The 17,950-nt window shown below is 41.7% G+C and overlaps 1 protein-coding gene across 3 annotated transcripts in view; it reads right to left on the minus strand.

Moving 5' to 3' along the window:
- The window catches only part of ACOX3 (acyl-CoA oxidase 3, pristanoyl), a 64,067-nt gene that overhangs the window by 27,628 nt on the left and 18,489 nt on the right, over window positions 1–17,950 (minus strand). For all 3 annotated transcript variants that reach the window (XM_084627291.1, XM_084627289.1, XM_084627290.1), the window contains 2 exons: window positions 17,741–17,884; window positions 15,476–15,564 (listed from right to left, as the gene is read on the minus strand). In XM_084627291.1, the coding sequence (XP_084483417.1) occupies window positions 15,476–15,564; window positions 17,741–17,884 (233 nt within the window). The remainder of the gene's footprint in view (window positions 1–15,475; window positions 15,565–17,740; window positions 17,885–17,950) is intronic.

Genomic DNA, 17,950 nt, shown 5'->3' on the forward strand with positions numbered 1-17,950 from the left:
TTGACAAGTTCACAGATTTTAAGACCAGAAGGGACCACTAGATCGAGTCTGACCTCCTGTATAACACAACAGGCCATCAAATTTTACCCCATTAACTGCCGTAGTGAGCCCAACTTGTGTTTGGCTAATGCAAATCTTCCATAAAGGCATCCCATCTTGATTTAGACTTCCACCCGCACTATTAAAAAATTGTGCCTTACTTCTTGTGTTAAACATTGGACTGCATCCCAACAAAATAATGAATATACTGCTCTCCAAACTTATTTCACCCATCACCATTCAGCAGCCATTATCATTGCATTGCATTCCCACTTGAGAAGGGCAGTCTCATCCCCACAATAGCCTCTATGTCAGGGATCTAGTGTCCCAGTGCTGCTGCATTGCTAATCAGTGTCCCACATACAATATTTTACAAATAATATACACAGGAAATGTTATAAATCTAGTACTCTGAGGTTTTCCACCATTCACCTGCATTCATCACTGATGCATAACTGGGCTACACGTATTCCTGCCTGGATCAGTTAGGCAGGGTGAAGTCACAATCCCACAGCAGCCTCTCTGTCAGGTCTGTGGCCAGTGGTGCGGAGAATATTTCAAGCAAAATTAATCTCTCTTCCCTTAAATCATGCTACAATCATTAATCTGGAGCTCAGTAACATGGATAAAAGTGAGCAGCTGGAAAAGCAGCACGCTCCCTTTGCCAGTACTAAAGTAATAAACTGTTACCTGCAGTGCAGATGGCAAGACTGTGCTTTTAGGGAATTTCAAACCCACTCAGATCTCTTTTGATGGCCAGCTTCTGTTTTTGACTATCTTGAGAATTTTGAAGTGGCAATTCCTTTAATCCTCCTAGCCAGATGTAGCCGGCATGGGGATGGGATTGGAAGATTGGGGATCAGTGATCGTTACAGGGCACAATGATCAAGTAACGTTAGAGGCAGAGTAGACCAAGGGCAGAACAGGGGGCATAGAGGGATGATGAAAGCCTGCAGAAGACAGAAAGACCAGTCACACATTTTTGGAATCTGGAAGCTCACAAAGGGATGAGGTTGAAGAGGGTGCCGGGAAGGGTGCCGGGAAGCTGGGGAAAAGTTTTTAAAGAAGCATTTTAGGCCATATTGCCACAGTCAAAAGTAGAAGCTTGCATCTCTAACAGTAACACACAGTAGCTATGTTAATACACCCACCTCATTTTATAGTAGCTATAACTGTGCCAGGCATTTCATGGAAGAGACAGAAAGACACAGACCCCCACCTCACTGTGCTTACATTAAGGCCCAATCCTGCAATGAGCTCTGTGTGGGTGGACCCTTGCGTCTGCAGAGAGCCACACTGGTTCTGGTGAGACTCTGTGCAGAAAGAGGCTGTGGGAAGCTTATTGCAGGGCAGGGGGCTTAATTTTAGATGTTCCAAAATGAGCGGGAGCGACAAATTGCAGAGACAATCTAGACAAGGGCTACGATCACAGCTTAGGCTGTGCACTCCAGGAAGGTTCTGTTTAAGATTTTTGTTATTTTTTAAGTATAAAATAAGAATTGAGAGAGAAGATGGAGAACATTAATAATTCACATTGCACAGCAACTAGTTCGACTTAAACGGAGACTTTAAAATATACAGGGCACACGCTGTGTGTGATTCAGGGTTATTAGGAGAACGGCAGCTTTGGCACTGCCCGACTTGGGTGTGTTCAAATTTGTAAAACTTCATGTAGACTGTTTTTAAGTTGTTTAACACGTTAAGATATTTCAGTCTGTTTGCTTTACTACTGTTATTACTGTGAGCAGCCAGTCAGAGTCAGTGCAAACTCACGTTGTTTCACAAGACATCAGAGATTTAGATTTTGAGCTTTTTGGTCTGTGTTTGTGCAGTGCCTCGCACAGTAGGGTCTTAGTTCGTGACTGGGGCTCCCAGGTGCTACTGCAATACAACTAATAAATAAATAATAATGGATTTAAAAGGGGCCTACGAAGGATGTGAGCTTGCGTGACAGCTGCCATCTTGGCCGACACACTGGGGGTTGAATGGGCGACTTCCAAAACTAAAAGCATCAGCTACTACAACTTAAATGGAAGAGCAAAGTCTTCCTAGCTGGGGGTATAACAGATTCACAGAGGGGAGCTGTAATATATACAGAACGGGCAAAAAGCAAGAAATGGTGACCTACCCTCCTTTGATAAAAGAAAAGGAGGACTTGTGGCACCTTAGAGACTAACACATTTATTTGAGCATAAGCTTTCATGAGCTACAGCTCACTTCATCGGATGCTGTCAAGTGAGCTGTAGCCCACGAAAGCTTATGCTCAAATAAATTGGTTAGTCTCTAAGGTGCCACAAGTCCTCCTTTTCTTTTTGCGAATACAGACTAACACGGCTGCTACTCTGAAACCTCCTTTGATAGGTTTTTTTTTTTTTTTTATATATTGGGGAGTATCAGGAACATTGTGTCTGCCCTGCCACAATTTTTCTAGAGAACCTCCAGAATATCTCAGAGCATGTCGTATATGGTGAGAGCTCACACCTCAGTGAAGTAGATGCTGACTCATTAACACACTGTATTTTTCCAAAGTTTTAGTCTGTCATTGAAATGAAATAGGTGTTAATAAAACCCTCCTCCCAAAAAAACCCAACCAAACCCATATGTTTCGGAAAGGGTACTAAACATAGTTTGCCCTTGGTTATAGCTGAACCTGCACTGGGTTCAGTCACAATCATTTGCTGACATACATTTTCAGGAATCGGCAATTTTGCTACTGTAGAAAAAGCCATAGAGCCTTCCAAGCAGACAAAATCTCAATTTCTAAGGTGAAAAACCAGCAGAAAAAAAAAGAAATACATGCTGTCCTACTACCCCCACCCCCAAATTCTCTCCTCCCAAACTCCTCCTTTTACACCTTTCTTATATATTACAGAGAAGCAAAAAAAGGTCACAAGCTATGACAATTGGGGAATCTGTCTGTACAATTTATGAATTCTGTTTATCTTGACCTAGCTGCAAACTCCATTTTGAAGCTGCAGCCTTTTGCCTTCTCTATGGTCTGTTAGCCTCCCTGTTGGGTTGAAATTCTAAAGGCTGGTGACAAAAGAACAACAAAAGGTAACGGACTTAAAATGTTTGCCCACTGAAATGTAATAGCTCTGACAGGCTCCCAACTGCAGAATAGACAACAGACTGGCTCCCAACTGCAGAATTAGTCTAGCAGGGGAGAGGTTGCCTTGGCCACAAAGTCACTTGGCAGAGGTTTTTGCTCAGATAGGAAAGTTGGCAAGAACATCTCCTGACAAAGAGGGTTAAGAATTATAGACAGGAGTTGACCTATCTGAGGTGTTTGGCCATTTTGTCTCTGGTTGTGGAGGAGAGAGAAACAACCCAGCATGTAGGGGTTGCATGAGGCAAGAGACCCCCAAGCACAGGGTGAGTTAGCGAGGGGTTTAGGATGTTACATTCTATATGCTCTGAGCTCTCCTGTGATTTATACAGTAAGTAAACAAGAAATAATGTGTCACACTTGTGAAACGTGTCTCTGTGTTAAATGCTTCACAATCAACACAGAGTTAAACTGTAACCCAGGAGCTGAACACCTTTGGGGTGGAGTTCTGAGAGAGGTGTGTGCAAGTATGGGAGAGTATGAAGGGCCACCATTGTGCCCACAGGTTAGGCCGCTGGAGCAGTTCTCAGAAGGGAATGCCAGACAGAAAGTCTGCAGCCCAACAGTGTACCTAGGGCCCCCAGGATGGTGGCAGTTTCTGAACTCTGTTCAGACCCTGGCAGCTTAAAGCATTCAGGGACCCAGAAGTTTGGATTCTCCCCATAGCAGTCTGGTGGGGGACCAGAAAGGAGGCACCTGACTAGATCTATATCACAAGCCCAGTTATTATTTTTTGAACCATCTCCATTTACAGAATGCAGCAAAGCAACACACACTCAGTGCTAGTAACAGGCGGATACTTTTATGCTACTCCAAACATTAAGGCATGACTGAGGCTCTGAAGCAATTACACCCTCTGGTGGCTACATTATGTTACTGAATGAGAAAGATGAATAACTTGGGAGGAAAGAATGTAAAGCCTGCAATGTGCAGAATGTGGTTTTTTTAAATACTGCACAGCAATTTGTATGCACTAAATGTTGTGTAAATGGTAGACAAGAAAAGAGATTAAAAAAATAGGTCCTGATTTTTATTTTTTTTTTAAATGGGTGCCTAAAGTTAGGCTCCTAGGGAGAGGTTTTCAAAAACCATGTGCCCTTAGATCGTGAGGTGTTCATGTACTACAGGGATGGGGGGGGGGGTCTATAAGAGTTTGTTAGATAGACAGACAGAGTAGTCCATTCAATGACTTTCAATGGGACTTCTGCTCCAAAAGCCCTTGGGTGTTTTTGAAAACCCAACCCCTGATAAAAACATCAAGGTCTACTTTACCAGGAAACCAAACCTCGGCCAAGCAACCCAATCGATTCATAGTTTTCAAAACCAGAAGGGACCATTATGTACCTAGTCTGACCTCCTTAACACAGGCCATAAAATTTCACCCTGTAATTTCTGCAATTTCTCCCCGCACACCAGTCCTTAATAGGTAACTAAATATGAATGAGTATTTAGGAGCCTAAATTTAGGCACTTGTTTTTAAAAATCTTGACATTAGCCCCTTCTATTCCAGTAGCAAAACTCAAGAACAGAATGTAAAATTGCTTCATCACTTTCCTTATGGGCCTGCTTCTGGTCTTGCTTCCGACAGTCTTACATCAGTGTAACTCCACTGAATTCCATGGAGGATTTACAGAAATGGGATCAGAATCAGGCCTTGTGTGTGCATTCTTATAGCTGGCAACATCTATTAAACATAGTAAAGTTTTAAGTAACTGCATATTAGGGGTGAAACTTGCCCCATTCTCATCTCCACACACAATGGAAACTACAGCATACAAGAACTTCCCTTAAGTAGTCTTTTGCCTTCTAAGAAGCATATTGTGGAATATAACTATTGTCCTGAGTAGGAGGTGATGTACCACCCTAAGGGGAGTCAGGGAGGGTGTATGCCTCAGGGAGGACTCTCTCCTTATGAAGCCTGGTATGCGGGGACTGCACCATATGTACCCGCATCACTGAGAATACTATAGCCTGCCTGCTCTGCAAGCTGGTATTATGTTGGATCATATTAAAGAAGTTCTGTATTAAAATCACAAATGAGTTTGATTCCCCAGAGTTTAAATTCCAGGGTATTACTAATTAAGAGGTCTCTTGGTTTTTGGTACTGTTTCTCTCCCTCTATGTGTGAAACTTGCAAGCTGCTAATTGTGTTAGTACATTCCAAGACAGAGTCTGTTCTCAAAGCAATTCACAAGAGAGAGAGAGACTCAAAGCAATACTCTAACAACAGAAACAGCACCCAGAGACTCCCCACCCTTTTGTTGTATTAACCATTGTGATTAAAATAGAGATAGAGGATGTATGTGGATGGATGCTTGGTGTGGATAATAACTGAATGATCAGGGAGGTGCCAGCCTAAGAATCCAGTGTCCATCGGCTGAAGAAGGCGTCAAGTGGAAATAACCAGAGGACCCTCCCCCCCCGGAGGGCAGACTGGAATCCACCCAACAGCCTCAAGGATGGGAGAACCAAAGAACAAGATAACATCTTGGAGCCGTCAGGAATGTGCTATCTGCTGATTGATTCAGCAACAGCATGATGAAGCAATTCCCATAGACTGGCATAGGAAGAAATTCCTATAAAAATAGACTCTAAAAAGTGAGAACTTTGGGGTCTGATTCTGCAAACCAACTTCCAGGAGCATCAGATGAGCATCTGACAAGGCCCTGCTCCCTCTTCATGTCCAGGCCACCTGGCCAGTGACTTGGCATGAGCAACTCTAAGGCTGGTAACTATGATAACAACCTTGCAGAACCTGTGTGTGTGTATGTTTGTATGAATGAATGAATGTGAGAATAAATTTGAGATTGAATGGAATGTTATAACTATAACTAACTGCTTACTATGATTCTTTCTGTATTTACAATAAATGTGGTATTTTGCCTTTTCCCTTTAATAAGATCCTGCTGGTTTTTATTTTATTGGTACAACATTTTGGTGGAGAATTGCGAAAGGGGGAATATTGGTAAAAAACCTCAGTTATTGTAAATATTGGTGTGCACACCGCCAGCTCTAGTGAGCTAGGCATTTCTATTAGGTTAACCAGACCTGCTGGCCTCCGAGAAGGTAGCAGGAAAAACAGATTAAACCAGACCTGCTGGCCTCCGAGAAGGTAGCAGGGGACCTGCTGGCCTCCGAGAAGGTAGCAGGAAAAACAGATTAAACCAGACCTGCTGGCCTCCGAGAAGGTAGCAGGTGACCTGCTGGCCTCCGAGAAGGTAGTAGGGAAAACAGATTAAACCAGACCTGCTGGCCTCCGAGAAGGTAGCAGGGGACCTGCTGGCCTCCGAGAAGGTAGCAGGGAAGAACAGGCTAACCGGACCTGCTGGCCTCCGAGAAGGTAGCAGGGAGAAACAGGTTAACCAGACCTGCTGGCCTCCGAGAAGGTAGCAGGGAGAAATAGGTTAACTGGACCTGCTGGCCTCTGGGAGGGTAGCAGGGGACCTGCTGGCCTCCGGGAAGGCAGCAGGGGAAAAACGCATAGATTAAGCTATGATTTCAGAATCTAGGCTGTGTCACTTGCTAAGTAATACCAGCAGTGACAAAGAGATTGAAATATCCATGTTAAGATGTTTAAAAGAAAACAGGGTAAGCCAGTACTAGAGGGAGGAATGGAGTCAGAAGGAACTCCAACCTCACCTTTTGTTAAAGAAATTACACCTTTTAAACAAATCCTTCAAAAATTTGGGCACAGTCCTTGGACTAAACAAGGCCTAGCTGATGTCTGCACTATTTCGGACCTAGAGGATAGATTGGCTCAGTATATCCTCATATACAAACCTTCTAGTGCTGCCAAAAGAGATGCAGCAGCAATTTGGTTGTTGTGGGAGGCATGTAAGGATTCTTCCCTCCGCTTGTCTTCATGTAAAGAGGAAAAGGCACAAATGGAAAAGGGAGCAGACAATTGGAAGGTGCTGGCTACAAATATCCAAAGCCAGCTGAAAATAGTGAAAGAGGCACTCCAGGAATACAAAAAGAGTGAAAAAGTTAACTCTGCAGAGGCTGGAGGGACGCAGGTAAAGGGGGAGAAGGCCCTATGTACGGCACCCCCAGGCATAATTACAAAGAGAAAAGAGAGTAAAAAAAAAAAAAAAAAAGTTAACTCTGCAGAGGCTGGAGGGAATTAAGCAGTTAAACTTTGTATTTCACCTAAACAACTTTTAACCGAAAATGTTAAAAAGGAAAAGTGTTAGAGCATTCTTGGTTTCTTTGCAGCCATTCTGAAAGAAAAATGGGCCCTTTTCCGAAGGAATGTCTGTAAATTAGCCAGGCAAAAATAAACTGATTAAAATCATTTGACTGGACAATTTAGTCAAATTTGCTAAAAGAACATAAGAGGGTTCTATTGGAACTTAACTGCCTCAAATGTATAAAGGGAATGTAAGATGTAAAAAACAGAGCAGTGTGGAAGGGATGTTAAGGAAAAGAAAATGTGTATGTATCTGTCTGTGTGTGTGTAAATATGTAAAGTTCTAAGGACCAGTTAGTTTTGTTTTTGTTAATGCCACTAAAAATCCATTTGACTCTTTAATTCAAAGTTGCAAAACTGACAGACCTTTTTGCTAGACACAGGTAATTAGTGTTGTTTGGCTTTGGGATTTGGCATTTAACCCTTAAAAGGTAACTCAATGCTTTACAAAATTTAAAATGTTTTTAAGTTGTGGCTGCAGCAGGGCAGTCAAAATCAGGAGAATATAAAAAAAAAAATTTGGATTCTTTTTGTTTGTTTTTTGTTTGTTTGTTTTTGTAACAAAATAGCAGATGAGAGTTGTAGTAAAAAAAAAAAAATTAAAAAAGACAGTGCCTCTCTGAAGCAACAGCAGGGGTGACGTGCACAAAACAAAAAGGAGCAATGTTAGAAACACTGAGTCTTAAAATGGCTCTGAGTAATCAGACTGTCACTTTGATAAAGGTACATGAAGACTCTGTAAGCAAAAAAAAAAGAAATAGTGACACCTTATGTAAAAATGGATCTGGATAATGTTATAGAAGTTAAACTATGGAAGGAATGTGCATTTGCCCCAGAACATGTGCAGGGTATATTGTAGAAGGGGCAAAAGAAATGCAAACATACCATGCTACTTAATTAAAATGCTATTAGGGCTCCAAAGGGAGCCACAATAGGTTGGGTTTTCTTTTTCAGATTGCTGTGTGTTTTGGAAGCAGAAGTTAAAAGTAATCAAAACTCTGGTGAAAGTTGATTGTGTCCCTTTTAAGATAGAGTCTCTGAGCTGCTGATGGCTTTAAATCCAAAAGCAGGAAGTTTCTGTGAAAATGCAAATTACCTAAATGATAAAGGAAGGAAAGAACTAGCAGCACAAAGGAGCTGCAGATAAAGGACATACCTGGTCAGCAAACAAATTGTCTAAATAAAAGGCATGGGATAACAAGATAATTTTAATAAATGTAATGATAATAAGTATCCCTGTAACAACGTATAGTGTGTATGATTTTTGGAAAAATCCTTTAAGGTCGTATGGTAATGATGCTTCTCAGTTATTACCTGTAAATAAAACTTAAAGCTTAACACAGCAGGAAAAACATTATAAACTTGGTCTGCTGTATAAGAAGGAAAACTCAGGGATTTAATGACTAAACAGTGGGATAATTTCCCCATAACCCTTAAAAGATAAAAGCCTTTGAAACCTGGCCTGCCTATAGAACAAAAACAGGAAAATATGGGGGCAATTTCTCTGTTTTGCCTGCAATCAGCAAGGGTATTTGTAAAAGAAATATTTTAAGCAATAATCTGCCACCCCAAAAGGGGTAGAAACATGTTCTTTTTGTCTTTCAGAAAATCAGGAAAAGCTGCCAGCTGAAAAGCAACCCAATACCACGAATCTACTGTCACAATAGAAATTGTGTTCTGTGTTCTATGTTTTGTCTTGTTTTGTGTTGTTGCTAGCACTGTTGTGTGTTTAAAAAAAAAAATACTGAAGACCTGCAGGAACTTAAAAATAAATTAAGCTTTCTGTCCCAGCTACAGGACAGCCTGATACAAAAACAAGTACATGCCAAAGTAGACTTGGTCCAAATTGGTCTGGGTAACCTAAAAGGCCAATGGAATCTTTAGTAATGGCTTAATACTACCACATGGCTTATCCATAAGAAAAAAAAAATATTAGAAATAGGAAACTACACAGGCATAGCTATGGGATGCACTGAAATGCAGATACTTGCACTAGCTACTTTGGAACACAAAATGTTCTGGGTCATATTGGGAAATATTAAGGGTTTGATGCATTTGTTAAAAAAGAAAGAGATAATTGTTTGACACTTATCAATATGAATGGATGCAATATGTTTCCAGTATTGTAAACCAGACTTGTTAATGGGAGAAATTGTTGTCAAAATTGCACACCAACAGTCCCTGGAGGCAAAGGTATTGAAGGTTAACCCACTCCCCATATTACACATGGGATCCTTTTGGCTACCCTGGACCTTGAGCCAGTGGGCTGGGGAGGGAGGGAAGCTATTGGACACTAGAGGTTGTACCGAATGGACTCCTCAAAAGTGGGTGTGCCTCACCTTGCCTGTTGCCCCAGAACCTTGTAGTAAAGATACATCACTAGGATCATGTATGTGGCATGAATTGGAATCACAAACTCAAATTGCCTCACAGTACTTTCTCTTGAATAGGCTACATAGAAAGTGACACTGACGATTATAAATCTTAGTGTCAAAAGGGGGATTATGTTGGATCATATTAAAGAAGTTCTGTATTAAAATCACAAATGAGTTTGATTCCCCAGAGTTTAAATTCCAGGGTATTACTAATTAAGAGGTCTCTTGGTTTTTGGTACTGTTTCTCTCCCTCTATGTGTGAAACTTGCAAGCTGCTAATTGTGTTAGTACATTCCAAGACAGAGTCTGTTCTCAAAGCAATTCACAAGAGAGAGAGAGAGACTCAAAGCAATACTCTAACAACAGAAACAGCACCCAGAGACTCCCCACCCTTTTGTTGTATTAACCATTGTGATTAAAATAGAGATAGAGGATGTATGTGGATGGATGCTTGGTGTGGATAATAACTGAATGATCAGGGAGGTGCCAGCCTAAGAATCCAGTGTCCATCGGCTGAAGAAGGCGTCAAGTGGAAATAACCAGAGGACCCTCCCCCCCCGGAGGGCAGACTGGAATCCACCCAACAGCCTCAAGGATGGGAGAACCAAAGAACAAGATAACATCTTGGAGCCGTCAGGAATGTGCTATCTGCTGATTGATTCAGCAACAGCATGATGAAGCAATTCCCATAGACTGGCATAGGAAGAAATTCCTATAAAAATAGACTCTAAAAAGTGAGAACTTTGGGGTCTGATTCTGCAAACCAACTTCCAGGAGCATCAGATGAGCATCTGACAAGGCCCTGCTCCCTCTTCATGTCCAGGCCACCTGGCCAGTGACTTGGCATGAGCAACTCTAAGGCTGGTAACTATGATAACAACCTTGCAGAACCTGTGTGTGTGTGTGTGTATGTTTGTATGAATGAATGAATGTGAGAATAAATTTGAGATTGAATGGAATGTTATAACTATAACTAACTGCTTACTATGATTCTTTCTGTATTTACAATAAATGTGGTATTTTGCCTTTTCCCTTTAATAAGATCCTGCTGGTTTTTATTTTATTGGTACAACAATAGGAAGGCCAGGTCACATCCTCCCCACTCCCTTTGGGGCTTCATGTGCTTCTGGGAAGCAGTTCATCCAGTCCCCTGACTACCCAGGCTGCATTTGTAACAGACCTTTGTGCTAGCTCTGCAAGATGTGTGTGGGCGGGCAGTGGGAAGGATCGGTTCTTGTGAACCCTCATCTCCGATCCCCACACATCCAAATAAAGACAGCCATTACTGATGTGACATGATTTATTCAATTTACAACATTTGGGAGGGTTAGGAATAAATTTACCCTTGTTGCTACCTGGGATGCACACTACAACCCCCGGCAGCAGAGGGGCAGCTTAATCTCCTGGGGACGGTCAGCATTCGCCTTCCTTTGTGGTTTCCACAACTGGAAAGCAATTTTAATTTTTGGTTGAAGCACCAAAGAAACCCATATTCCAGAGGCTGCTCAGCAGATGTAGTGAATCTGCTACCCTGGCCATACCTATTCCCTCAGCTGGATTCTGTGTAGAACCAGCGGCTTCCAGGACTCTAGCAGACTTTGATGTGCTGGTGCCTTACTCTACTATGACCTCCATCCCAGCAGCTTTTCTGCCACTGTGGGTTATGCTGTCAGAAAATGAATGAAATGAAATGAATTTTCAGTTATTTTGTGTTTGAAGGATGTGCTGCCTATCCAGGACGAACTGAATTAGGGGAATATAAAGCAACCAGCTGGAAGAAGCCAGCCTGAATCTAATCAGAGCCCCTGGGGAGAGGGCTGTGGGATCACCTCACCAGGGGAAAGGGTTTGGGCCTGAAGGGCCAACAGAAATGGTATAAAAACTTCATAAATCAGACGCTCCGGGAGGGGAATTGTATTTTATACCTCTGGACTGTGGGTTTTTTTTGGAGGAGCCCTGAAAGAACGAGAAATCGAGGCAGGGTGCCTCAGAGCCCCAAGGAGACACTCGGGAGGCAGCCAACCCCATTACACTCTCCCATTTGTCTGTCTATATCCACCTGTTGTCTCGTTTTATATTTAAGCTTTTCGGGGCAGGGACTGTCTCTTTGTTCTGTGTTTGTACAGCACCTAGCACAATGGAGTTCTAGTCCATCAGTCTGGCTCCTAGAAACTGCCATAATATAAATAACTAATAAAAAATAACTTATACCCATTAGCCTGAGAGAGGGGGGGTTAGGGAAAGCAAATTGAAAGAGTGGTTAGAATATCCACAATTATTTTAAATTAGCAGATGTCCTAACCAAGGTAGGGGACTGTCTCATGACATTTACAAAGCATGGTGTGTGCTATTTCTTTCTTCTAATGTACTGCATGGGCTTCCAATCTAAATGTACTGTATGCATTTTATCTCAAAGTACTGATTACTGCCCATACACTTGAAAATAAACTGTGTAATGAAAAAATGTCTACAGGGCCACAGGATTTTAGAATACAAATATCTATAAAATAATCTACTGTTTCAGCAGTGATGCACACACATCATGGACACACACACGCCAGATTAAATGCTTTCTGTGTTTGTGGATCTGTACTTAAAAACTATTCTGCAGTTCAAATATAAATTTCAGTGTCACTGCATAAATGCGAAGCTGAATTACTCCATTCAGTTTATTTAGACACATACAACAATGCCACCTGCTGGACGGCAGCTTGTGGTACATACGCAACTATGCATTACATTTCAAAAAACAAGTGGAATCATTAGAAAAAAGTATTGTGGAAAGAAAGAAGGAAAACAAGAAAGAGCTCAAAATAACTGACTTCATGTTGTTATTAGAGGGAAATCTACCTGAATTTCCTATTGTATTTCTTCTCCCTGCACCCTGTATTTCTTCAAATGGTCTGCCTTATGGGACTTTCCTGGAGGGCAATGATGCCTGGAGAGAGTCTATTAATGAAGCTGTGAGTACTGGAAAACAGGCTCGGAGAAAATGGAATCATTCATCCATAGCTGCTTAAAATTTCAGATTTTTTTCTCTGAAAAGTTAGCTTGGTTGTCCCAATTTTCGGGCTGTGGCCTCATTCTCTCAAGTAACTTAAAATGAAATATTATTGGTGGTGGGATATTTGCCTGCTTTGTTTTGGACTGATGTGCTGATGTTTCTCATCTTTATTCTCTTGTTTTTAATGCATCTGACTCTCACTTCATTTTATATGGTTAGTTTTGTCCTTGCTTCAGGACCAGATTAACTCTCCTATAGACCCAGGGCTATTAGATTTTGTGAGGCCCCTGTATACAAGTCTTTTTCCTAATTTAAAACAAGATGATCACAATTATGGCATCGAGGCTATTAACGCTATACTAAGCTTGCCTTTTAATTAACATAAACCCATTCTGTGGTTACATTTGCATCTTAAAACATGGAGAATTCAAAATAGCCTACTTCTTACCTTAGAAGAGTTGTTATATTAGTTTCTTTCTGGGAGGGAGTTTGCGTGCAGGAGTGGGCTCCAGGCTGGGGCACAGTATTGGGGTGCAGGAGAAGGTGAGGGGTGCGGGAGTTTGGGTGCAGGAGGAGATTCTGAGGTGTAGGCTCTGGCTGGGAGGCACTTACCACAGGTGGCTCCAGGCTGGCAGTGCAGCAGGACTCAGGCAGGCTGCCTGCTTGCCATAGCCCCACACTGCCCCTGGAAGCAGCTGGCTGCTGGCATGTCTCTGTGTGCCCCTGGGGGTAGGGGGACAGGGTGTTTCTGTGAGCTGCCCACGCCTGCAAGCACTGTCTCCACAGCTTCCATTGGCCGGTTCCTGGCCAATGGGAGCTGCAGGGATGGTGCTGGGGGCGGGGGCAGCGCATGGAACTCCCCCTCCCCTTAGGGCTGCAGAGATGTGCCAGCAGCCGGCTGCTTTCAGGAGCTGCGTGTGGCCATGGCATGCAGGCAGCCTGCCTGAGCCCTGCTGTTCCGCTGGACTTTTAGCGGCCCGGAGAGCACGATCGACTGGCAAAGGCTCCAGGACTGACCAGTGAATTGCAATTGGTGGGCTGGAGACCACTGAATTGTATATAATTATGAATTTATTTTTGCGTGGCCCCCTTAGCCCGAGGCCCTGGGCTACAGCCCCTAAAGTCCCTGCATTAATCCTGCTCTGCCTTGCTTTGGTCGGAGTTAAAATGCCACTGCCACCAGTGGTCTGAGACTACGTAGTCACTTATTTCACACTGAAATAAACATTTTCATATCTAAATGTTATTATGGATAGTCTCTCTAAGGTCTGAAACCTAGATTTCAGCATTACTCTAGTCCTCCTCCACCAAAGGTGCATGCTGTTGTTTCTGAGTGCTCAGTGTGACTGTGTCCACCAATGCGTGTGTTCCTAGTTCTCCCCCCTCAACAGTGTCTACCGCTGAGCCATTAACTCATATCTACTTCAAGCCCAGGAGTGTGCTTTGCTGAATATACATGCTTGGGCTTGTTTTGATTAAGTTTGCTGTGGAAAATCCACATTCTACTTCTGTAGAGCAAGCGGATAATGAGAAAAATATCAGAAGAGCAAAGGAAGGTATCCAAAAAAGTAGGTGAGCTGGTGGCTAAAGGGTGTGTTAAATTGTACGTGCAACACTAGTTGTGGATTTTTTGGTATTTAATTGTAACTTTAGGGGTTAATCACGCCTTTCCCTATTAATTCAATACCTGTGTAAAGTGACACAGCAGATTGCCATAATGGGCCAACTGTTTTCTTTAATCACTAGGCCACTAAGGGAAGGAAAAGCATGAAAACAATGTGAATGGTGTTTTGCTGTAGCCTGGTGAATCTGGCATCCATCCATCTGCTCAATGGAAGCTTCAGCATGTAGATCTGATTTTTCTCATCTTCTGTCCCTAACAATCCAGAAATGTTCATCCCTTCAGATTTGCCATCCCTAAGAATAAGTTTTTTGATATATGGGCCAAGATGGTCTTTCATTACTGCAAGTCTCTTTCTAGCTGTTGTAAATAATGATTAAGATTGTAAGGAAATACAAGGAGCCCACAATTTTTCTGGTTGTCATCCGCACTTAACTCGGATTACATCAGCCTTGGCTCAGTTTCTACAATATGTTCTTTTTGTGTGATGTTGTGTGATAGGGAGTATTGACTCTTTGGACTATATGGAAAGAAATCTATTTGGCCAACAGTCCCCTGCATCAAGCTGATGTTTGGAAGAAAATTTTACCACCTTACCCTCTAATATAGGGGAGTTTATCTAGGAATCAGAGAGGCTAAACAAGATGGTGAATTTGACTGGGAGGCTTGGTTAACCCTATATATTGGCTAACTATAGACTTGCTCACCTTCCTTAGGTGTGCCCTGGGGGCTCAGAAACCAGAAAGACAGTTAAGTAAGGATTCTTGCCCAGAGAGCTGGGGAACATAATTTGCGATTACATGTGACTATTTGTTTCGTTCATTGTAATTGTTGCTGGGTAAGTACAGTGTATATTAATATTATTATTAGAACACTTGGATGTTCACAGAGTATGAATGGTGCTATGTACAAAACAAATCTACTTCTGTAGAAGCTAGAGAATGGAAAAGCAATGGTGGGTATTAAAATAGAGAATACTGAAGGATCTTCAGTTTATATTTTGTAAATAACAAAATATCTTTACAGTAAGTACGTGCCTCAACAGAAACATGGAACAGATTTAGCACTTTTGCACCATTTATTTATAAGTAGCAATATAAGTATAGTGATTTTCTTCATTCAAATGTTATTGACTTACCCATTATCCAAACCATTCTGCCCAAGTTTCTTTCCTATGTCACCCACCATCACCCCTGGCATAGGAAGCAGCGTTTTTGTATCTCGAATCTATGTGCAAATTAAATGAAACATTATTTTAGTCCTGAGAAAACTAAAGCTCTTGATGGAATCCTTTCAAACAGTGAAAAGTACTCCCAATCTATTTTGTTATTAGCATTTTAAAAAAAAACCCTCACTATTTTTCAAAATACAGATAAATAGAATCCAGTCTTGGATATAGTTTCTGCTTAACACACTCTTTCGTCCAGGATACTATAAATTCAATAATGAAAGTGACTTGGAAATCTTTCACTTTCTTTGATAACATGCCACTAATTACACTGTCATGCTCCAAATGTGCATCTATATAGAAGAATCTTCTAATCACAATTAGCATGAAAACCTTCTTTTGGTCTATGTGGACAGGAACAGGAATCAACAAAACTGACTAACTTTATGTACTAATTGTGTCCTGCCTTTCCCAGAGATATATGACGTGTTTCATCTGGTCAGCAACCCAGTTCGTTTAAATACGTGTAGCTTTGCCACTGCTTCTGCAAGTTTTCTACTGAAAATGGCTCTAATCCTGCAAGCTGATCTCTGGGGCTGGAACCCTGCTTCCATGCAGATTGGCTTGTAGGATCAGAACAAATACTGATACCCGAAAGAGAAGGCTTGAAAAATTGGCTCACCCATTTCAAGGAGGAAACTTTCCCATGAGAACGTGATCAATTTCTGCAAAGTCCATGCTTTCATTTAAAAATAAAATTTGGTAGCCCTTAAGATTACATAGATAACTCTCCAAATGTGCCCAGCATGTGAACTAATGCAGAGCCCATAGGATTAGACCATTCATTTGTATTTAGTTTGTTTTTGCAAACAACCTTCTTTACACATTAGGGTTTTTATGTTTACTGATTTTTAAAAAAAATTTCTTCATGTTTAATGCCCAGAAGTTCCTTTACATTGACTTTTCTATGACTAAGCCCCAGGAGGTCTCCCTCTCCCTGCTACAAGTATCATCTCTTCCTGGTTTAGGCTTGCCCTTCTCTCTTCCCTCTGTTGTGGTCACACAAGGACCAAAGGGCACTACTAACTACAGCAGGCTTGCGCTACAAGATGACATCCATGACCAGCCAGTAGGGAAGGTCATCCCACAGTGGATGTTGCAAGACAATGTTTTCTAAAAATATCATGTTTCACAAATATGTCAAAGAACTGTTTTCAATCAGTGCTTACATTCCAAATGCAAGGGTAACCCACTGGTCAGTGTGTGCTAGGCAACCCTTTCTGTGCCCAAATCACAGACAACGTGAGTCTGTTACAGCCCCTGATTCTTTAGCGCGAGTTATAGAAAACTCGCTCTCTGAGCTTTTAGGTCCCTGGTTCAATCCCACTGTCGTCCAAGATGACATAAGCAGCTGGAATTTCAGCAGTTTGTAGCATCCTGCATACACATTTCAGTTGACATTATATGCTCAGGTTCTACCTTGCCATAAACTAGCAGTGGCCTGGCACAGTCTAGTAGTATGTCACAGTTGGAAAGCCAGTGTTTGTCTTTCATTTCACTTGCAATACATGCTGCCACTTGAAACGTCACAACTCACTCCATAAATTCCATTTTTTGCTTCATACATGTAATGTTCAAAAAACAATTGAAAAAAAAATCTATCCCCACTTCATTCATCCCAGAAATCTGATATTTCAAAAAAATGATGCTAGAATTAATTACCATGTTTTTGGCCCCTTTGGGAGATCCACAGAAGTCAATGCAGGTGCAGTGTGCAAGTGATGAGGATCCTCATTAGAAAACAGGACCTGATCTAATGGTCACTGAAAACAATGGAAGTGTTTCTACTGTTTGGCTTTGGACATGCATGACATCCAACATATACCCTCACTTATTCTCATTGTATTTATTATTATATATCTGTCCAGTTTGTGTTAGGCGCTTTCCAAACACTTAGGGACATTTTTTGCTCTGAAGAGCTCCTGATCTAAAGTATTTCACACTTTGTAGGCTCTTTCAAACTGCATGTGTGATGCAATAATATGGAGATTCATTTCTACTTTCTAGTTATAGCAATTTGCTACTATTAATTCGACTGTATTCTTGCCTCAAAAGCACAGTGATCAAATAAATACTGAAGTTTGGTAGAAAATGTTAAAGACATTTTTACAGAAATTGCTTAATGGACATAATACAGTGACATGAAAAAAACATAAAGTAGTACTCTTTTCTCACCTGCACAACAAAGGAATGTAATCCGTGGCACTGCCCATCAGGAGTGTACAGCTGGGCGTAGACGACAGCATGAGTGGCATTTTTCCCCATGTTGCCAACCCAAAACTTGGCAGCTTCAAAATCAGGAGTGTTGATGATAAATTTCTACAAACAGTCAAAAAGGGGGAAGTCTTAAATCATACAAATCAATGTACATCCATCACTTCTTTT

The sequence above is a fragment of the Lepidochelys olivacea genome, assembly GCF_965140295.1.
Source record: "Lepidochelys olivacea isolate rLepOli2 genome assembly, chromosome: 4".
In the NCBI taxonomy this organism is placed as follows: domain Eukaryota; kingdom Metazoa; phylum Chordata; order Testudines; family Cheloniidae; genus Lepidochelys; species Lepidochelys olivacea.